The 23,475-nt window shown below is 36.5% G+C and overlaps 2 protein-coding genes across 2 annotated transcripts in view; one reads left to right on the top strand and one right to left on the bottom strand.

The window, feature by feature from the left end:
- Positions 1-11,695, bottom strand: part of LOC306851495 (LHFPL tetraspan subfamily member 6 protein-like) — an 82,371-nt gene extending 70,676 nt beyond the window's left edge. The window contains exons 1-2 of the mRNA XM_079387774.1: positions 11,370-11,695; positions 9,786-10,334 (exon numbers count right to left, since the gene is read on the bottom strand). Of these exons, the coding sequence (XP_079243900.1) occupies positions 9,786-10,170 (385 nt within the window). The 5' untranslated portion in view covers positions 10,171-10,334; positions 11,370-11,695. The remainder of the gene's footprint in view (positions 1-9,785; positions 10,335-11,369) is intronic.
- A 4,780-nt stretch (positions 11,696-16,475) lies between these two features.
- The window catches only part of LOC306851138 (conserved oligomeric Golgi complex subunit 6-like), a 49,037-nt gene continuing 42,037 nt past the window's right edge, over positions 16,476-23,475 (top strand). The window contains exons 1-4 of the mRNA XM_079387254.1: positions 16,476-16,670; positions 19,362-19,505; positions 20,400-20,471; positions 20,701-20,759. Of these exons, the coding sequence (XP_079243380.1) occupies positions 16,518-16,670; positions 19,362-19,505; positions 20,400-20,471; positions 20,701-20,759 (428 nt within the window). The 5' untranslated portion in view covers positions 16,476-16,517. The remainder of the gene's footprint in view (positions 16,671-19,361; positions 19,506-20,399; positions 20,472-20,700; positions 20,760-23,475) is intronic.

The raw sequence follows: 23,475 nt of genomic DNA, 5'->3' as shown, positions 1-23,475 counted from the left end.
ATGGCACAACAATGGGCCTCAGGATCTCGTCATGGTATCTCTGTGCATTCAAAATGCCATCAATATAATGCACCTGTGTTTGTTGTCCATAACATACGCCTGCCCATACCATAACCCCATCGCCACCATGGGCCACTCGATCCACAATGTTGACATCAGCAAACCGCTCACCCACACGAAGCCATACACGCTGTCTGCCATCTGCCCTGTACAGTGAATTCATCCGTGACGAGAACACCTCTCCAAAGTGCCAGATGCCATCGAATGTGAGCATTTGCCCACTCAAGTCGGTTACGTCGACAAACTACGTCGACGAGGACGACGAGCATGCAGATGAGCTTCCCTGAGACGGTTTCTGACAGTTTGTGCAGAAATTCTTTGGTTATGCAAACCGACTGTTGCAGCAGCTGTCCGGGTGGCTGGTCTCAGACGATCTTGGAGGTGAAGATGCTGGATGTGGAGGCCCTGGGCTGGTGTGGTTACACGTGGTCTGCGGTTGTGAGGCCAATTGGATGTACTGCCAAATTCTCTGAAATGCCTTTGGAGATGGCTTATGGTAGAGAAATGAACATTCAATTCATGGTCAACAGCTCTGGTGGTCATTCCTGCAGTCAGCATGCCAATTGCACGCTCCCTCAAAACTTACGACATCTGTGGCATTGTGCTGTATGATAAAACTACACATTTTAGAGTGGCCTTTTATTGTGGCCAGCCTACGTCACGCCTGTGCAATAATCATGCTGTCTAATCGGCATCTTGATATGCCACACCTGTGAGGTGGATGGATTATCTCGGAAAAGGAGAAGTGCTCACTAACACAGATTTAGACAGATTTGTGACCAATATTTGAGAGAAATAGGCCTTTTGTGTACATAGAAAAAGTCTTAGATCTTTGAGTTCAGCTCATGAAAAATGGGGGCAAAAACAAAAGTGATGTGTTTATAATTTTAATTTATAATTTATAAACACACACACACACACACACACACACACAAATGTATATACACAAAACATTTGAAATGACTTCTTTTTCTCAATAAATAAAGCAGCCATTTTTATAAGGAGACCTCAGAACTTTAGAAGGAAAGAAAAAATAACCTTACTGGTTTTGCTCATAACAAAACAATTTGATTTTAATCCTTGACTTTAAACATAGGCCAACATGGCAAATAATGAAGTTCTGCACTGCACTAGCTTCCTATTGAACATCACATATATTTTAAAATCCTGCAAAGCTCTAAATAGCTCCTCAGTACTTGACTGAGCTCTTATCACATTATAGTTCCTCACATCTACTTGGATCTCAAAATTCTTGCCAGCTGAATATAACTAGAACTATCCACACAATGTTTGTCTAGCCAGAGAAGATCTGGCCCCCGGACTGTTCACCTCACAACAGAAAGCTTTTTATTCAGATTTGACTCAGTATATTTTGACTGACAACAAATCAACTATTCAGTATGAGTTACTTGGCTCCAATCCAACAGTACATGGTCAGCAATTCTTCACAGTGTGAATCATAAAAGGACCCAACAATGAATCACTTGAGTTTTCAGTATTTCAAGAAAGTGTCAAAGAGGGATGTCAGACAGACAGATAAATCTATAACCCAGAACTTTAAACATGAAAGGGAAATTTAGGATAATATATGTACTTTGATGAACAATTTCGCTTACGATGAAAAATTCTCCCAATGAATCATCTAACGTCTTTTAGCCAAAAGGACACAATGCAGGAAGAACCTGTTCTCTGATCCTCTGAAATGTACTTCAAAAAACACCATGCAATTACTATTGTACATTTCCAAAAACATGGTATTACATTTTCATAGGTGACATGCATGTTACATTAAAATGAATTCAAATCCACTGCAGCAACTGAATAATATGTCCATTAGTTTGACTGAGGAAGGTTTTCCATTAGGTTTTATTGGTTCAATTCCAGCTGGCAAACACACACAAACAAAACACACATTAACACACACAAACAATGCAATTACCCATGCCTGTTTATCTTTATCCTGTGCAGAAGAACACATGCTGGTACATTTGTAATCATGGGGAATTTTTTTTTTTTTAAATAAAGAACAAGAATGAATTATAAATGTATGTCAAAAATAGATCAATCATAATAATAAATAGTAAATCAATAAATAATGTTTAGATCACTTTAAATAATTAAAAATGACAAATTTCCAAATTTAAAAAATATTTTGTAGACAGTTGATCACATAAGCAGCCAATGAACATCTGACTCAGTCTTTAGCCCTCTGAGTGATTTCATAGATTTGTGTAATAAACAAAACAAATAAAAAAACGTATTCACTGTTAAACTGATGTATCAGTTAAAAAATGGTTTGTAACAGTATTATTTTATTATTTATATATCGTTATATTTAGTTTTTTAATATTTCTATTTATTCTATTTATTTATTTTTTATTTCAGTTCATTTATTTATATTGTTTTAGTTTTTTATGTTTTTCATCTAATATTCATATTCATAGGCTTAGCATTCCCCTGGCCATGGGGACTTGAAGCAAAAATGCCACTAAATTGGACAAAAATACCCCTGCACAAGCAAATGAAATCTATTACGTCTGTTGCTAACAAAGTGAAAATGAATAGACAGTGTCCATTGTGACATTAAATGAAGGTCTGCTCATGTTGCACACACCGTATTTCATTTTAGGCGTTTTTACAGTGTTGCGCATTTTAACCAATCACGCACAATTCTGTTGAGCTTTGGAATGCAATGGCCAATCAGTAGCGTTCAGGCGAGCCATCGCTGAAACTCATCAGTTTTGTTGAGTGCGGGCGCGTTCTCTGACTGAATTCCGGACTCTTGCGAATTCTCTCATCATAAACAACAAAGCGCAGATGTAGGCTACTACAGTGTAAACTTGATGATGTAACAGAAACTATGGACTCTCTCTTTTCTAGCACTTTAGATACAGTTGCTCCTTTACGCTTAAGGAAGATCAAAGAAAACAGTCCGACTCCGTGGTATAATGAGCACACTCGCACCTTAAAGAGAGCAGCCCGGACAATGGAGCGCGGTGGAGGAAAACAAAACTAGAGGTATTTCGTATAGCCTGGCAGGAAAATACCCTATCCTACAGAAAAGCATTAAAAACTGCTAGATCTGATTACTTTTCGTCTCTTCTAGAAGAAAACAAACATAACCCCCGGTATTTATTCAATGCAGTCACTAAATTAACGAAAAATAAAGCATCAACAGGTGTTGGCATTTCCCAAAAGCACAGCAGTAATGACTTTATGAACTACTTTACTTCCAAGATCGATTCTATCAGAGATAAAATTATAACCATGCAGCCATCAGCTGCAATATCGCATGAGATATAGTGCACTATAGATTCCCTTGAGGAACAATTTCACTCATTCTCTACTATAGGAGAGGAAGAATTTGTTAAAGAAGAATATAAATTTGTTAAATCATCTAAACCAACAACATGTATGTTAGACTCTATTCCATCTAAACTACTAAAAGAGCTGCTTTTTATTAATTCATCACTGTCATTAGGATATGTCCCCAAAACCTTCAAATTGGCTGTTATTAAGCCTCTCATTAAAAAAACACAACTTGACCCCAAAGATTTAGTTAATTACAGACCGATCTCAAATCTCCTTTTTCTGTCAAAGATACCAGAAAAGGTAGTATCCTCGCAATTATATTCCTTCTTAGAGAAAAATAGTATTTGTGAGGAATTCCAGTCAGGATTTAGACCGTATCATAGTATGAGACTGCTCTCATTAGAGTTACAAATGACCTGCTTCTATCATCTGATCGTGGTTGTATCTCTTTATTAGTTCTACTGGATCTTAGCGTTGCGTTCGACACTATCGACCACAACATTCTTTTAAATAGACTAGAACACTTTGTTGGCATTAGTGGAAGTGCATTAGCATGGTTCAAATCGTACTTATCTGAATGCCATCAGTTCGTAGCAGTGAATGAAGAGGTATCATATCGATCACAAGTGCAGTACGGAGGATCTCAAGGCTCAGTACTAGGGCCGTTACTTTTCACTCTTTACATGTTACCCTTGGGAGATATTATCAGGAGACACGGTGTCAGTTTTCACTGTTATGCTGATGATACTCAGCTCTATATTTCTTCGCAGCCCAGTGAAACACACCAAATTGAGAAACTAATGGAATGCATAGTCGATATAAAAATCTGGATGACGAGTAACTTCTTACTGCTAAATTCTGAAAAAACAGAGGTATTAATTATCAGACCCAAAAACCCCACATGTAATAACCTAGAACACTATTGGGGGAGCGCAAGTGAAATTAGACAAACTTGGGGGGGCGCATGTCCTAAAAGGTTGAAAACCCCTGAATTAGATCAACCGGAACCGGGAACACTCCCCATAACACATGATGTACTCGTTACATCATAAGAAGAATGGCAAAGACAAAGAATATTTGTCTGTTTCTATTCTGTTTCTCAGTCCGTGTCCGGATCAGATGGTGGATCGGCACCGGGAGATGATGTATGTGGCCCTGATCGTCGACGGAGGCCGGACACCTGGATGAGCCCCGGGAACATATCCCCAGTCACCGTAGCCACCCGATCCGGTCCGTATCCAGCCCAGATGGTCACTGCAGTCACCAGATCCAGTCCGTATCCAGATCAGATGGTGGATCAGCACCCAGAGACGACCTCTACAGCGCTGAACGTCAGCGGAGACCAGGACACCAAGATGAGCGCCAGAGACAGATCCCCAGTGAGGACCCTGCCACTTAGACAGCCATCGGGAAAGACCACTGGAACCAGTTGAGCCCTTACAATCTGACTTTGCTGTAGTTGGAATTAAACTGGAACTGGCCCCCCGACTGAGCCTGGTTTCTCCCAAGGCTTTTTTATCCATTCTGTGGAGTTTTGGTTCCTTGCCGCTGTCGCCTCTGGCTTGCTTAGTTGGGGACACTTCATTTCCAGCGATAACGGCGACCTGATTGCAAAGACAGTATTTAAACTGAACTGAGCTGGATGATGAGATCACTGAATTCAATAATGAAATGCCTTTAACTGAAAATCTTTTTTTTTATCTTTTCATTTTACATTATTGACACACTATTTTTCTTTTTTGATATTGTGCAGTTGCTTTGACACAATTTACATTGTTAAAAGTGCTATATAAATAAAGGTGACTTGACTAAGTAAGAGATTCATCATTTCACAGTGTATACAGCTTCAGCGATTATAACTATAGGTTTTTTTTTTTGAGAGTGCTTAAACTCGCGATAGATCAGTGATAATGTGACTTTCTATATAAAATTTATTCGCTGTTTGAATAACCATGGAAAGGCAAAGTTATATAGCCTAATTATCGATTTCTAATGTTTTTATTTTATATTTTTATCGTAATCACGTTAAATACAAATTCAGACCCATTAAACATATTTTATTAGCCTACATGACACCCATGTCTGTTTCTTGCCTAAAAAGATGGGTTTATGATGTTTAATGCATTTGGCTGCTTTTAGCCTTACCCTGGAGTTGGTTCACCCTCCACCTATGTTCATATTTCATTTTATTTCAGCATTATTTCCATTACCAAACATTTTTTAAATAATATTTAGTTTAAGATTTAGCTAACAATAACAACACTGGTTTAGAACAAGGGAGTGAGTAAATAATATTGTTAATAGTAATAATTACAGATTTTTTTGAGTAAACTATAGTTCATGTGCTTAAAATAACCTCAAGTCAGTTCTGACCAACAAGACCATGACAAGGAACCTTTGATTTATAAAAGATGAGATTAAATTACATAATTCTGGAAGGGCTTTCCAGTACTTCACATCACAAAGGGAAACATCATTCATCTCTGAAAGAACAAAGACAGACTTTTGAACAAGAGGGCAAGAGGAGGGATCTAATCAAAGATGCTTTTGGTGACACATAAAGGGCTTATCGAACTCATTATCAGTAAAATGGGCATCAGATGAATCAATTTGAACCGCAGCGAGGTGCTGCCTTTGCCAAAGCCCCGCTGCTCAGAGCCCTCACTGCCAGACAGCACTCATTAACACGCCACAATACAAATGAAAGGGACTCAATTGGTGAGGACAACTGTGGTCCAGTGATTTAACATCAGGGTCTCTCTCTCTCTCTCTCTCTCTCTCTCTCTCTCTCTCTCTCTCTCTGGGTCACTCATCTTTCTCTTAACCCCTGTCTGGTGCTTTTCACTTTGCTCATTCACTCTTGTTCTGTCCTGCATACTTCAATTTAAGGCCACGCTTCAACTCAGCAGTTAGTTCAATGTCAAGAGTTCAGCCGCTGCTCTCCAACGCTCTGTTAACTTCCTGGAACTCATAAAACACTATTTGATAAACCAGACATTATGACCACACTGTCTTACCTACACCTACATGAGAGTAGTATAGTAAAACCATGTTTTGTGGACATTATATAATAAGTACTAAGTGATATAAATTTACAACGTACTATAGGGTTTGGATTACGGGGAGGTTTAGTTGCTTGTAATAATATAATGTTATTACTAAAGTACTGTTAGTTAATGTAACACGTAACAGGGACACTGTAAAATAAAGTGTTACCCAGCTTGCTTTTTGAAGTACTTTTGCTAAAAATGTCATAGTAATACCATGTTTTGGACATTGAAATTCCATGATTTTATCATAATAAAACTATGGTATTTCTTGAAGCATGTTATATTATTACCAATTCCATTGTAATATTATGATTTTGTGAATACTTACCATGATAACACTATGGTAATGCTATATTTTTGGACATCACTGTAGTATACACAATAGTATTTGGCATTACCATGGTAGCACATATTTAGAAGTAATAACACAAAAAGGGACTGTGGTTAACAGTGTGTTATCAGATGATAACACTACGGTATATTCGAAATACATCATGGTACTGAAATGTATGTGAAATTCATGCAATGCCATCACTGTACCATTTTTACTAGCACAGTACTTTTTTGTAAGAGTAAAAAATTTTGTTCCACATTCATTATTGTATTCTTTGAACTTGAAGCACCTTTTATAATCATACCATCCATAAGATTTTCTGAAAGACGTCTCTTATGCTCACCAAGGTTGCATTTATTTGATCAAAAAGTAAAACTGCACACACACACACACATATATATATATATATATATATATACTGTACATATAGAAGACATTATAGATCTCTTCTTTACCTTAAATTAAAGTGTATAGGAATAGAGACATTCAAAATGTCTACTCAGTCCTACTCACATTCTCTAAAGACCAGCAAAAGCTCATACGTCAGTTTCACGATAAGTACAAATGACTAATTGTCAGTTTCTATTGATTGTAAGTGACAAACTGCTGATAAGGGGCATGATGCTTGCTTGCATAAGCCATGAGTTACTACATTACTCTGTGTGATGAAGGCAGTGCTATGGGCAACATGACAGGATGTGATGCGTTCAGCAGCCCTGCAGTCCTGTAACCTCCTTGTGTCTTGGTCTCTTAAGTCAAATCCCGCTGTCTGTTAGTTAGAAGCGACGGTGACACCTCAGCTGTCGTCCATGAACAAATGATGACGCAGCTGGGTAGCCAACTGGAGATCAGGTGAAATCTGCCCTGACACTGTTAGCTCTGGGGAGAATCTAATGTCAGAATAGTTATAAGGGCAAACCTAAAAGGATTTATATATGAGGACAGCACATGAACACACAAAAAAGACAAGATTTTAATTTACTGAATCATTATAATTGAAAACAGTCATTGTTCTAACAATTGTCTATTTATATTAACTTTTATATACAGTATATATATATATATATATATATATATATATATATATATATAAAAGAGTTTTATGCAAATTATTTGCATTTTCATGAATTTCAAAGGGTGAGTGGGATTGAACCACAAAACCATGATTGTAGTCTTTTTGAATATAGAATATGTTCAGCTCACCTGCTGTGCTTGCGGTTTCAAATTAAAAATATGTATTATCAAAACTTCTAATACATATTGTAACAAAAGCTGCCTTGAGATGCATTGTTCCTGAAAGTTGCAAGTTGTTAGAAGTTCAGAGTTTTTACCAAATGAAATTAGATTTTTAGTGTAGTATGTAATAAGAAAAAACTACAATAAGAAAAAAAGTTAATGTTATTTTCAGCTTCATCGTACTATTCGGAGTTTCCAAAGCTTACAGCGAAAATGTTTAAAACTCAGGAACATGAAATACCATTTTACAACATGAATTATCCATTTCTGATTGAAACTGGATATTAAAAGAGACAAAAATATTGCAAACTTGGTTATATCCATCTTCGGTGGTATTTATAGTGAAAAGAGGTTGTCACATAACAGAAAAGAAGCAGGTGATTCGCAGGCAAGGTAGGCCTATTCATTTACATTATTTATTTGGCAGACACTTTTATCCAAAGCGACTTGCATGCCATTCAAGGTATACTTTTTATTAGTTCATGTACTCCCTGGTCAAACCAATGACCTTGGTGTGGCTAATGTTTCGATGAATTGTGCACGCTTATACAAGAATATGAATTATGAGGCTAAATTTAGACTTTAAAAAAGAGTGATTAGCTGTTGCTACGTGAGTTTGCACATATACTGAGCTAATGAGAATGAACATGCGATAGTGTCTATTTGGCTGACACAACAGAGACAAATTGGTTGAGTTAATGAAGACAAAGATAAATGAAGATAAAGCAATTTAAACATCAGGAAACCAAGAGCCACACTAGAATTTTCCACACTTTGAGCCACTGCAGTACAAAGCAAACTTCATTCTAAGACGCTCCACGCAGTATTTGTTTCACCTTCTCTGTCGTGTGCCAACAGCCCTCAAGACTATCAGAGCAGCAAATAAAAGGCACCTTGCAGGCGAGAACTAAACTGAGTTTGGAATTACAGGCCCCAGCTTCCAGTCTAAACTCAATCAGATTCCCTTCCCTCTCTCCTCACTGAGGCAAAGGCACCCTGAATTATACTGGATGGAATCCATGTTCACTGAACTAGAGACAAAGAAATAGGGGCTTGAACTCGATGATCTCGTCATTATGATATGAATATGAGTAACTTAAGAACACTCATTACGTGAAAATGATATCAGTACCAATCAATAATGACCCTGATAAGTGCTTATGCTGATTTTAGCACAGATATTTTAATCTCATACTCTGGAAAAACTATACCACACACATGAAAACAAACCTTAATTATGCATGTAGCATGTATGCATGCAACACGCCTTACGTTTGCATGTAGAACAAAAGTACAAAAGTCTGGGATCAGTTTTTTTATTATTATTATTTTTTGTTTTTTTCAACCTCTGAAAAATTCTGCTTTGCCATTACAGGATTTTTTTTTTTGTATTCAGTGTATGTATGAACTCAAATAGATTTTTTTTATTTGTAATATTTCACAATATTACTGTTTTTACTGTATTTAATTAAATTAAATTAATATATGCAGCCTTGGTAAACATAAAACATTATTACTTCTTACAAAAACATTAAAAAATCTTACAGACCCCAAACTTTTTAAATACTTAGAATGGCTATTATTGCTGACCGGTGTTATAGGGTAAGTTTTACTAAATTTCTCAAGAAATCTAGAACATGAAATGGTCATATTTCAACCTAAAAAAATACATTCCAGTAAAAAAAAAAAAGAAAAGAAAAGTTTGGAGTGAAATGTGACCAGTACGTGTCTTCGTGAGTTTCACCCTAAACCAAATACACTCTAATTCGTCAGGCTGACAGTCTATTACTCACCTCCAAGAAACTGCATGCCCCCCGCTGCACGTCCGATGGTTCTGGAGATGAGTTCTGATATGCAGCAGCCCATGACCGCTGTGAGTGCCACCAGCAGCAGCAGGCCGCATCCAACCCCCGTCACGACTGTACAGATCCGCCACTCCATGCTTGGGATACCCTGAAAGCTCGCATAGCGCCCGCACTGCTCCAGCATGATTGTAGCCTGCCTCTCTTCATCCCGAACAGGGTACGAGCACCGCCGGAAAGTACCGAAGGAAACTGGCTTATCCATTTGTGAGCCCAGCAGCCAGTAGGGCATGAAGAACCCCACGCAGGAAGCTGCTGCGCTCAGCAGGGACACCAGAGCCCAGATAATCCCCGTACACGTGAGGCTGGATGCCATTCTGGAGAAATGTCTTTAAATATTGGCCACAATTCCAGAAGAGAGCTTGAAAAAGAGGATATCAGATACACACACAAAAAATTAAAATAATAATTCCTTTTGCCTTGTTGGAAAGAGGATGTCTATCTCCATACAGTCTTCACCATTGTTCTGTGTCCTGTCACCTGATAAAGAAGCAATAAAACACATTGTCACCTCAGTCATTACAGTAAAGATACACAGTTCCTGCTATATAACAGCATTAATATACACTACATACAGTATATATATATATATATATATATACACACACACACACACACACACACATATATGTATATTTTTTAAGAAAATATTTTTTTCAACAAGACTGCATTAAATTTATCAAAAGTTACAGTAACATTTTTTAGTAAATAAAAATCAAATAAATTATGTTCTTTATAGTAATCAAAGAATCCTGAAAATCATGGTTTATTGTAACAGCACAGCTGATTTATACAAACAGCCCCCAAACTTTTTAAGTTTAGATTATGTGCCCAAATGTATCTGGCCACCTAATTTGATCATTTTACTGCACATTTTCTTTCTTATAGTGCTAGTGATTAGTTGCACATTTCAATATGATATAAAAAATATATGAATCAAACTTTTATAACATTAACTAATGATGTCAAGCTTCTGAAGTTCATATAAGGCTGAGTCTAACATCTAATATTTACACAAAAGATTACAGGTGGATACTAGCAAAGAAAAGAAAAGAAAAGAAAAGAAAAGAAAAGAAAAGAAAAGAAAAGAAAAGAAAAGTAAAGAAAAGAAAAGAAACTCATTTTAAGGGTTGGAACTCCTTATGGTAACAATTGCACTTTTCACTGTATGAATCTTATACAATAATACAGTAATTATAACTCTTATTAATAAGACATAATATGCATGATATCAGCTGTGCTCATATAGCATATGTGCATTTATATTTTAGGATGTTAAGAATTAGCCTATTATCTAATGTAATCATTAATCCAGTAATATGAATGTAAATTACTATAAAGTCTCAAACGTCTAATATTTACAGAAGATAAAAGGGAGAAAATCCTACAAAGCTCAACAGACTGATCATCTATTAGTGCCACTTCATGACAGTCCTGTTATTAACAGCTGCCACGCAAAAGACGCCATCATGCAAACCATAAATATGCATAAAAACATTGTATGTGATAACTTACATAGATATATTCTGACTGGTGTGCTAATTTCAAATTCCTGTCCAGCTTCGTGGGACCGTGGAGATGAAATAAACTTTGTCCGTTGAACGCGCGCAGAAAACATGCATTAAATTCCTTACATGGAGTCTGCTGAAATCTGTTTATTTTATCTTTCTGTTTATTTCACTGTCACTCCTACAGGAAAACGCTAAAATAATCCCAGAGTATTTCAGAAGACACAAGAAATGTTAGGCTGTGTCCGTGTTCACGCACTGAGCGCAGTGTGGCAGCAGACGGACTACACGAGTCCGAGGCGCGCTCGCTTGGCTCACTTACTCGAGGCTCCTCCCAAAGTCCTGCTGCCTTTTAATCACAGTGGCGTTAGTTGTCACACTTTTTACGCCAGTGTATATTTCACAGGGTATATTTATTTTGAAACCAGTTTCTGTACAGACACGTAAAGTCTTTACTACAAAAAAAAAGAAAAAAAAAAGAAAAGAAAAAGATCACATATGCCCAGGTGAAATAGATGCAGTTCATGTATCATGCATAGTACTTACAGCTTTTCAGTGAGTACCTGGATGTATATTTCTTTTTAGTTTCTTTTGTCTATTATGTCCCACGCACCTTATGCAGAATCTCTGCAATTTCGTTGTATCTTGTGTACAATGACAATAAAGCATTCTAATTCTAATTCTAATTAAAAAATAAAAAACAATAAAAAATAAAAACAAAAGAAAGAAAGAAAAAAGAAAGAGAAAATAAAATAAAATAAAAATATAGCTGCAAGCAGCAATGACGGGGCCAAGCACATCAGCGGCAAAATTAGGAGCTAAGCATACATTTACATTTTTTACATTTATTCATTTAGCTGACGCTTTTATCCAAAGCGACTTACAATTGCTATATATGTCAGAGGTCGCACGCCTCTGGAGCAACTAGGGGTTAAGTGTCTTGCTCAGGGACACATTGGTGTCTCACAGTGGATTCGAACCCAGGTCTCTCACACCAAAGGCATGTGTCTTATCCACTGCGCCATCACCACCCCACCCAAGCATAGTACGGAGCATCAGAACAACTGCAGAAATGAGTAATTGAAGCAATTTTAAGATTATTGCAGTCCAAATGAGTGAAAAATCATTTAAAACTAGCAGTAATAGGATTGATTGACTTTTGAACTTTTGACCAACAGGTGGCACCGTTATCAAATCGATGTGGTGTGTTCTGTGTGAGTTGACAATGGCACACACAAAGTTTGGTGTCAATATGCCAAAGCATTGCAGAGATACGGCCTCAAGTGTCGTTTTGGCATCATGCCTCAAATTCGTTGTTGTGGTATGTGAAAAACGTTTTGTCTATCAACACGAAATCCATAACTTTTTGTCAGCATGGTCTGAAGATGATATGATTCGATTTTTTCGAAAAAAGTAGGTTTTTAAAGAAAATTAAAATATAGCCTCAGATCCATTTTTGCGTGCTTTTCGGCGAATTCGTTCGCTCATTATTCGAGAACTGCTAAGCGAATCAACTTGAATTCCATAACTTTTTGCCACCATGGTCTGTTGATGATCTGAGCCAATTTTGGTGAGAATCTAGGACGAGTTCGATAAATTTGGCTCTGTTCGAAGGCGGTCGCATTTTTCTTCCCTCCCTCCCTCCTGAACTTCCCTGCTTGCTCTCTTGTATTGTCCTGTCCTCTTAAGAGACTCTCGCTGCACTATTTGCAAAACCGAAATTATGGATCTGATCAACTGGTCTCTAAATGCAATTGACACCATCTTCTCGACTAGGAAAGCGGGATCTGGAGAACCGGAATGTCCCGCTGGGACGTTTGCTGCTGGCTACACGATGGACGCATGGGAGAGATGGCGGATCGTGTGTCTGGCGGCTCTCTCCGTGGAGGACATTGAAGACATCTTCTTATTCGGAACAATGATAACTGGGTTTCTGCTATTTGGATTAGGCGTTGCCCTAAATTATCAGAAAATTAAGGAGACGGGACTGGCTGTCCAAAACCTCTCACGGCTGCCCGTCATGATTGAGGCTGTAGGCAGAGCGGTCGCCTCGGAGACTGAGGCGATTAACCGCAATATGGATTCAATCACGGCTAAGCTCTCGGCTTTGGATAGATAAATCGACGGACATGGAGATCAGAATGGACAATGAGAATTAGCTGTGAAACTGGAAGACAGCTGTTCGCACTAAGACAAAACAATCTTATCTCTTTCCGGCTTCCCACAACAGAACGGCTTGGCAAGGCCGCTCTGGTATCAACTCTCCGGTGAATACTGCAGGGAGACGCTCTTTCTTCCATTCCCTCCTCCCAAAAACACCTTGTTATTGTCGGGCGCTTGTGCTCTGTCCAAGGACGTTTCCATGGCAATTGCTATGTCGCATCACAACCTGCGAACTGAGTCGACTGGTTTGGAGTGCTGGCGAAACGGATTTCAAGGCATACGAACTCACACGAACTTACACATACACACACTCATACACCTCCCTAACCCCATCCCACGCCTTCGTCGCTTCATCCTGTCAGGCGTTAACGGGTCCGTGGGTTTGCGCTGTAATGGCGGCTGGCCGGATGGCTGTTTCGTCTGAACTAGGATTACTATGCAAGTTATGTTCCTGTGTTGACTGTGCTTTATGCTGAGGTTTTTTGTCTGTTCTCGCGCTGCGTTCTCTTCCAAGAACGCAGTGCGAGGACACTTTTTTTTCTCCTCTCTTTCCTCATGTTATGCTGTATTTCTTCTTCTCTATTGCATTTCGTTGCCTTGTACCTACATGTGCAATGACAATAAATTGAATCCAATCCAATCCAATCCAATAAAGTAGGTTTTACGAATTGAAGATAGCGAAAAAACGAAACCTTACGATTTTTGAATTTTGGACTTGATTCGATTCGGCTTGAGTCAAGGATTCATAGGAAAAGGGAATTTTCATTTTGTGGCTTACGGTTCAAAAGTTATTTCAAAATTGAATTTTTGGACAAGTGGTGGCGCTAGAGAGTTTGAGTTAGAGACTCCAAATTTGGCGTGGTTACTATTGACAGTATCATCTATCAGTATGCCAAATTTTACAACTTTTCCGCAATCAGTTCCATGGGCTGCCTTTGAATTTCGGTGGAAGAAACGATTACAATAGGTGCCTACGCACCTTCGGTGCTTGGCCCCTAATAAATAGCCTGTTCATGGACCACCAGGGGCCACAAGGGAGTACTAGGGGGTCAATAGAAAAGTTTAGTAAAAGAAGAAGTGAAGTGACATACTGCCAAGTATGGTGACCCATACTCGGAATTCGTGCTCTGCATTTAACCCATCCAACGTGCACACACACAGCAGTAAACACACACAGCAGTAACCCCCCACGTACAATCCCTGCCAGCCCGAGACTCGAACCCGCAACATTGGATTATGAGTCCGACTCTCTAACCATTAGTCCACGACTTCCCCTGAAGAATAGAAGAAGAAAAGAAAGAAGAGAAGAAGAAAAAGTAAAAAAAAGTACAATCAAATAAGTAATAAATTAAGTTATTAAAATTGAACTTAATAAGATTAAACAAACTAAATATACTAAACCAACTAACTAAATAACAAATAATTTCAACTAACAAACTATACAACTAACAGAAGTGGGTAAAAAAATAATAATAAAAAACATAAGATAACGGGAAAAAAGCAATAAATGTAACGTAATTAAACATAAGAAACTACATTTGTTTCCAAATAATATTTTACACATATTTATAATATTATATTTTATAATAATATTATTAATATTATATTTTTTTATATGTAGGCATAAAAATAATAATGAACACACACACATACACATGCATACATACATGACTTTTTGTTCTCCTTAGGAACTCTTTACTATGGCATTGAGCACGTATGATAGAAACTGAAATAAATTCTCTAAATTAGGACCTGACTAATGAGTTCAAAATAAGCCATTGACTAAAAAGCAGCGTATGGGGCATTTGTGATAGGGCTGATAGGATGGAGGAGGTGGAGCATGTGTGTAAAGCTCAAGAGATGCTGGTGCAAAGTGGTGCATGCTAGAGGAGTGACCACAGCTGTGAATAATTCACAAAGGCATCACATCCAGAAACATCACAGAGAGCGTAACCCTGTGACTCACCTCCTTTCTCCATTTAATCCCTCTGAAGAGAAATAGGCTGAAATTCAATTGTTTTTGCCCTCTTGGGCGCAATATCTGTAGTTGTGATTATTCATTGTCAAGGTAACTCCCCTTTTCCCTCTGGCAAGGTGAAGTTAATGTCAAGGCACTGGTTTGAAGTGATTTGTTACATTTCAACAGCAGTTATAGGTGCCATTGGTTGGGGAATTAAATAGTCAGAAAGTTGTGTCACCTCAAAAGATCACTGTTTTTATTGTGCTTGTGAACTTAAGAGTTCAGGTGGTTAAATTGGAATTTTTATTTTATTTTTAATTTTCATCTTATTTTATTATTTATTTATTTATTTACGTTTGAGATCCTCTTTTGACTTTTACTGCTTACATCTACCTTTTTTTGTTTGACGTTTGAGACTTTGTGTTGACTTTTACTGCTTACATATACTTATTTTTTTGCATTTCTACTTTTTCATTAAGACATTATTTTTTCCTCATAAGAATCATTAGCTTCTTCCCACAATGAAGGTAATTTCAGGTTTTATATTTATGGGGACATTATTACCCTATCTGTATGCAAATTATTTGGTCCCTGCATGCATGCAAAACCTGATCCACATTACGCTTTATACGGTATTTAACTAAATGAGGATTAAGGATGAGGATTTCATTAGTATATTTTTTAAGTATAACATTATCTATAATTAAAAACACAAAACTCCCAAACAATAAAACTATAAACAATAGAAATTATATAAAAATAATTATTACAATAATATTATATCAATATATCGTTGTCATATATATATATATATGTTTTATTGAAGTATATAAAAATACTTAAAACATTATTGGTCTATTTATAACATTGGCTAATGAAACATATCCCTTCAATGGTGACACGTTTCTGGAGATTTTAGTTTTCTGCGCAAATGTCACCAGCTCGAGGCGCGGAACTAATGTGTCGACCTCTCGTTGTTGCAGTGGGACGTTTTTCTGGTTACTCAAAACAGGTTCCTGGAGGTTGACGTGGATGTTGATGATGGCAGAGACTAAAGCAGAGCTGTCAATTGATGCTTCAAACCTTCACACCTCTAACAGCAGCGGGAATGCGTCCTCACAGCCTAACAACCCTCTGTCCAGAAAACTCAACAAGATCCTGGAGACCAGGCTGGATAATGACAAGGTTTGTGACAGTCTGTTCGCATTTGCTAACTTGTTAGATCGCAGTGCACCTGTCACTACAAATTGTTTGCACGTAAGTTATAATTAGTAATAATCAGTGTTGGGGAGTAGTTAACTACAAGTAGCGACGCTACTAACTTAACTACATTTTTCAGTAGCTTGGCAGTAACGTTAGCTCAGTTGCTTTTTAAACAGTGTAGCTTTTCCAGTAGCTAACTACTTTTTGCAGCAAGTAGCGGTGTAGCGCGAGCAAAAGCTACATTGCGTTTTGTCGAGCCTGCGCGAATCAGCGCGATGCAAGGATATTCTTCTTGTTTGATTACAAACTCATTTTTTGCCATTACCGCCACCTGTTGTTTAATCACGCATCTTGCGGCTAACGGTTCACTGACGTACAGAAGTGGGTTGACACACCCATATTATCCATGATGGAGCAAGACGTGGCGGCAGATTTGGAGGATGGAGAAACAACTAACGTTAATTACCCATGGCCTTATTTGTCCAAGTTCATGTCTCTCAAAGAAACGACAAGTAAAGGTTACACTTTTTGTAACAGTCTGAGATATTTGAGTGTTGTGTGTAATAAAACAATACTCTTTGAAATCATAATTGTATTGCATTGTTTTAAACACTAAATATTTTACTTAAAACATTCCTCAGACACTTATTCAGTTATTTATAATATACGTTGTTCAAAAAAATCAAAAGTAGTTTCAATGTAGCTAGCTACTTTTTGATAGTAACTTGTAGTGTAGCTAACTACTTTTCCAAAAGGATAGCTTGACTGTAGTTTAACTACTTTAACTTACGAGTAGCTTGTAGCTTGTCAAACTACAGTTTCAGAGTAGCTTCCCCAACACTGGTAATAATAATAATAAAAAAATTAAATGTAATTTCCGAGTTTCTAATTTATACGGTAAATAATATTGGTATTCTGCATGTCAAACCCTTACAGCGAAGCACATTTGTACATGGTTATGTTATAACATGGCAAATCTTAAGGGGTTTGACAAATTAATATGAACAATAATTATTGTAGGGGTGAATATAATTTGTGTAGGCTATAGTGAAAAAACAAATGTTTCAATTACTTTTTTTTTATTATTATTATTAATATCGCATTGTCTATATTGTTTAGGTTGTATTTCAGTGTAGTAAAGGTTGTGTTCAGGAGTGCTTAGTAAAAACCATGGGTGAAATAGGAAAACTTCCCAAAAAGAAAATAATGGAAGCCCGTTTAGCTTGAGCATCTGTAACCTTTCCAGCTCAACTGTTTGGTGTTTTAAGAATGTGATTATGAAGATTATGTACTCAAACCTTGGCGAGACTTCATTAGTGAAGAATAGTGGACGGAAAGTAAACGATAGGGATTGTGTCCAAACAACACAAAGCTCAAAGTGACAGCAAAGCTCAGTGATCACATTGAAGACCCTGTTTCCCCCCAAAACCAACCACATAGAACTTCATAAATCCAACATCCAAGAAAGCACACTAATCGCTAAATATTTTATCACAGACACTACTGCTAAAAGATGGTGTTATGATAACAAAACCTGGACAGTTGGAGCGCTAAGATGAACTTCAACATTTACACAGGCCAGCTCAATCACCTGGTTTGACTGTTATCAAACCACTGTGGATAGAGTTGGAAGGAAAAAAAAACAAACAAAAGTTGTATGAATCCATTCTAAGAAGGCTGGAAGTTGTATTAAAGTCAAAGGGTGGTAAAATGCTATAATAAAGAAATATTGCATATTTCCCAGTTGTTGAAAATATTTTGTCTAACCCATTTATAATACTTGTAAAACAAACTGAAATTCTTGTACTAGATATTTATACGGTACTCCAAAATAAAGAATACTATGGTACTGCCATGTTTGATGTCTGAAAAATATTTTTAGTTCGTTTTGTTTTTTAGTATGTGGAGAAGCATGACAGTATCATGTTTGTTTAGACATGGTACAATGGTAATGTCATGTGTTTTTTGTTTTTTTTTCCCAAAAATAAATCATGGTGCTGTATAATGTAACCTTAATGTAATAATGTAACTTTTTTTGAAAGAAATTAATCCTTTTATTAAGCAAGGTCACGTTAAATAATCAAAAGTGAGAGTAAAGATTACTACATTGTTACAAACTTTCTATTAATCAAAGAATCTTAAAAATATATATCATGCTTTCCACAAAAATATTAAGCAGTTTTCAACATCGATAGTAATAAGAAATGTTTCTTGAGCATCAGTTCAGCATATTAGAATAATTTCTGAAGGGTCATGTGACATTGAGGACTAGAGTAATGGCCATCACAGGAATAAATTAAAATTTAAACTATAATAAAATAGAAAGCAGTTCTTTAAAATTGAGATAATGTTTCATGATATTACTGTTTTTACTGTATCTTTGATTGAACAAATGCAGCTTAAGAGACTTCTTTCAAAAACATTTAAAGAATCTTATTAGCTTTTGAACATTAGTCTATATCGAACAGTCACAGAATTGCCATACCATTGCTGTACTGTACCATTGTAATTCTATAGTACATTTATTGGCGAAGGAGATTCAGATCAGAACATGCATTATAAATTTAGCAAATGCAGTTGTCATCTGTTGTTCATAGGCAACATTCTGTTGATGAACAAGCAGCATTGAAGATCTTGTTGCTTCACTTATTTTCTATTTTTGTTTCTTTCTAGGAGATGCTGGAAGCGTTGAAATCTCTCTCTGTGTTTTTCACTGAGAACAGTCTGAGAACCAGGAGGAACCTCCGTGGAGACATAGAGAGGCGCAGCCTGTCCATCAATGAAGAGTTTGTACGAATATTTAAAGAAGTGAAGGAGGTAAATTCACAGTGACAATTCTATACAGCAGCTCAAAAATGTATAATTAAAAAGCAATATATATATGTATAATTAAAATCATCCTTTATCATTACATAACATGCCTGTGAGACTTTCTTTAATGATCAAAAACTACTACTATATTTTGAATTAGTTTATTTTTATAGTTTTTGTTTGAATTTTAGTTAAAGTCTTAATTATTTTTGTTGTGTGTTGTGTTTTTTAATTTAGCTTTCATTTATATTAATTTCAGTTTTAGTAATTTTAGTACTTGTCTACATCTTACAAGGTACATTATATTCAAATTACAAAGTGTATTTATGCATTTAATTTTATAAGTCTAGCTAACACTATTTGTTTTGGGTTGGCAAGATGTTTTATTTTTTTTAATTAATAGCTTATTTCACTAAGGACACATTCAATTGATCAAAAGTGACAGTACATTGTTACAATAAATGTATATATTTCAAATAAATGCTGTTCTTCTGAACACCCAATTCATGAAAGAATCCAGAAAAAAATGTATCAAGAAATAAATAACATTTTACAATATATCAGAATAGAAAATAGACATATAGACAGTAAATATAAATGAAAGCTAAAGAGAGAGAAACAAACAATTTTTTTTGTAAAAATTACAAAAACACAGCAAAATTAATTAAGACTTGAACTAAAATTCAAATAAAAATGTACAAATTCAAAATATTAACAAAAGCTATTATAGTATTATATACAACGCTAATAAAATAACGCTGATATGTGGCTTTGGAGAAAAGCATCTGAATAAATGTAAAGATTATGCTGTTGAGGTGGTTTACACAATAAACTTTGCATACGACCACTGTAGTGAACTTCTGCTGCAATATACGACTTGAGTGTGTCTTTCTGCTTTAGGAACTAGAGAGCGTTCATGAAGATGTTCAGGCCATGAGCTCCTGCTGTGAAGAAATGACCAACAGGTTGAAGGTAATTATGCATGTTTGCATTCATTTAGTGGATAGCTAAATAGCATATTTCTCTTTTGGAAAATCATCTTTTTTTTTTACTGCCAATTATTAGAAGCCTAAGATTATTGACTATTTAAAAACTTGAAAAGCATTTCAAAGGATTAAAAAAGATATTTAAATTTATATTGTTGAAGGGCCAACATGCTCTTTTTCCATAACTCAGCTTCCATGTTTTTTTGTGTCAACAGGCAACCAAAGAACAAACCCAGGATTTGATTGTGAAAACCAACAAACTTCAGGGAGAGAAGTGAGTCTGATATAATGCTCTAAGGTGTTTGAGTGATATGAGGTTTTCAGAGCTGATCTGCTAATCTGGAGAGTGGATTCGCTTATGGCATGAATTTAAGCAACATCAAAAGTCCCATTGCTGTTGCACTAAATATCATCTGGAATACCACTTGGCCAATCAAATTCGATGAACTAACTGTTACATATACAGGGCTCCAAACTGCGACTAAAATGGTCGCATTTGCGACCAAAAATATTAATTTGCGAGTGAAGTTTTTGCTGAGGTCGCCACTGGCGACTATATATAATTTGCATGAAAGGACTTTTTTCCCGATTGTTTTGCGCTCACATCTTTTGTTATGTTCACGTATTAAACTTACATAAGACGATGCGCATCAAAGTTTTACTGGAAAAGAGTTTCAAACAGTCCTCGTCTCTGCCGCACACAGTCTGCTGAACGCAGTGAGAGAGACCTGAAAGGGCCTGTTTACACCTGGTCACTTCATGCATTTTCTCTGATCGGATATCTATATGATTTGTTAAAACGTTTCCCCATTTACACTTGGCCACATAAATGTGTCTTCGCAAAACGGATATAAATCCGTTCTTCAATTCCCGCTTCATATGCAAATATAACGGAGTTCACGTCAATGAAAGCAATGGATAATTTTATTAATTATCAGCTAATTTCAATATCAAGAGAGCGCGCGGCATCAGCACTGGAAAGATAGGCTAGTCTCGCTACTTTTAATGAAGAAGATTGTGTGTTGAGCCTCTGCGACTTACTTTCAGGTTCATTCAGTTTGCGCGTCGCTTGCTGAAGAAATACTCCGCTACTCATCCGCGGTGATGCTTGTTGCATTGCGCTGTCATATCTGACTATAACATGCCATATAGCCTATAAAACGCTCTCACACTTCTGTTATTTTAATATTATGGGAGGAGTAAAATTACCATATGTGGTTTCAACAACCAGATGCATTTGCACGTGTCCGGTCGATCTTCTTATCGAGATCTTAGTCTATATGCTGTGTTCTGTTAATGCATGGACTTCCTGTTATTTGAAGCGTACTTGCCATCCAGTAATCGCAAAAAGCTTTGTGCTGTCTTACTTTTTAATAAACAAAGTATCAGCTTTAAAATGCTACGAAATTCAAATGATGCGGTTTGGGTGCTCTTTAATGCGGACCACAAGCGCACACTTTGGGTAATATAAACACCAGTACCCTGCGTCCACACGGTCCGTGTATGCGTCCGGATCGCGCGAGCGGAGAGTATCGCACTTAATGCGCAGGCGCGATCTCTTTAGCACCTCAGTTAAAGCAGCAAGTGAACCCATTATATATTTCGATTTACTACTATAGTATGAAATGAACATGATCAAAAGGTAGGCAATAAGAAAGCCTATAGTAGGCTACAACTGTTTTATGTAAAAGCTCATTCAGTGTTTCAAACTGAGGAAATGTATAAAGCTTGTAAACATTGCATTGTAATACATTTACCTCAGAATAACCACTCAGTGTCCATAAACTCATCAGTCAGCTAGAAAAATAACTATAAAGAGGAGCGTTTTGCTATATTCATGCGCTGTTGCATATTAATATTTTTACTTATTCTGTTGTACATGATTCAACTCCTCCTATAAAATTGCATTTTACTAATGAAGAAAAACAGACTGAATGTGTGAAAGACGTGACAACATTTATAGGATGCACTGCACTCAGTTGCCAAGTGATGCTTATGGTCCATGATACTGGTACAGATTCTGTGTAACGAACAATTCTTTGTGACTGTATATTTCAAGTTGTAAAAGACATTTAATTCACACTTTAAGTGAACCTTAGTCCCCCGGTCGACCTGATCATCTACAAGATGGATTAAAATGCTGATAAAGCCTAGAAAAGATAAGACATAAACACATGACAAAATGATTGAAATGTTAAAATAGGGGGGAAAAATAAAATGATAATAATAAAATAAACCACTTTTATTCTGTGGCACCTAAAAAAATAATTTGGCGCCTAAGTTTTTCTTTTATAGGAGCCAATGGCTCCTTACTCGATTTTTTTGTCTGGAGCCCTGATATATGCAAAGCTAAATGTACAGCAAATGAAATATACACAAAATTGTTATTAGTTTTTAAAATAAATTATTAAGTTAAATGTTTAAACATTTATAATCATTCAAAATTGTGAAATATCTGTTAACTTTTAATGAGCAAAGCTGGAAATGCCTACAATATTGAATTGCGCAAAGCAAGTAAACACCATACAGCATGCACAGACTGATATTTTGAATTGCTATTGAATACACAAATGTACATATATATTACAGTTCAAAAATTTGGGGTCACTTTTTTTAAATACTATATAAATTTAATATGTATCAAGGATGCATTATATTGATCAAAAGTGACAGAACAATTTTACATTTACAATTTTACAACAGATTTCTATATCAAATCAGTGGAGTTTGTCACACTGAGAATCTACAATGGCTCAAAACCTGTATCCCTGGTAGGCGGAAATTTCTATTCTAAAACTTTAACCTGATTTTGCTTCTCTGTTTGCGATCAGACTTAGTGCAGTTTTGTACGTGTATGTGTAAGTATGTATGATATATGGACCAAGTTCTTTTAGTGCATTAAAGGGGGTGCTGTGCCCTCTAGGGCTTTGGCCCTAATAAAAATCCTTAGGAAAACTAGAGGGTCCTGTGCCCTAGGCTTCGGGCCCTTA

The sequence above is a fragment of the Barbus barbus genome (assembly GCF_936440315.1).
Source record: "Barbus barbus genome assembly, chromosome: 31".
NCBI classification, from domain to species: domain Eukaryota; kingdom Metazoa; phylum Chordata; class Actinopteri; order Cypriniformes; family Cyprinidae; genus Barbus; species Barbus barbus.
The sequence above is the reverse complement of the archived record's forward strand: the minus strand, read 5'-3'. Positions and strand labels throughout refer to the sequence as shown.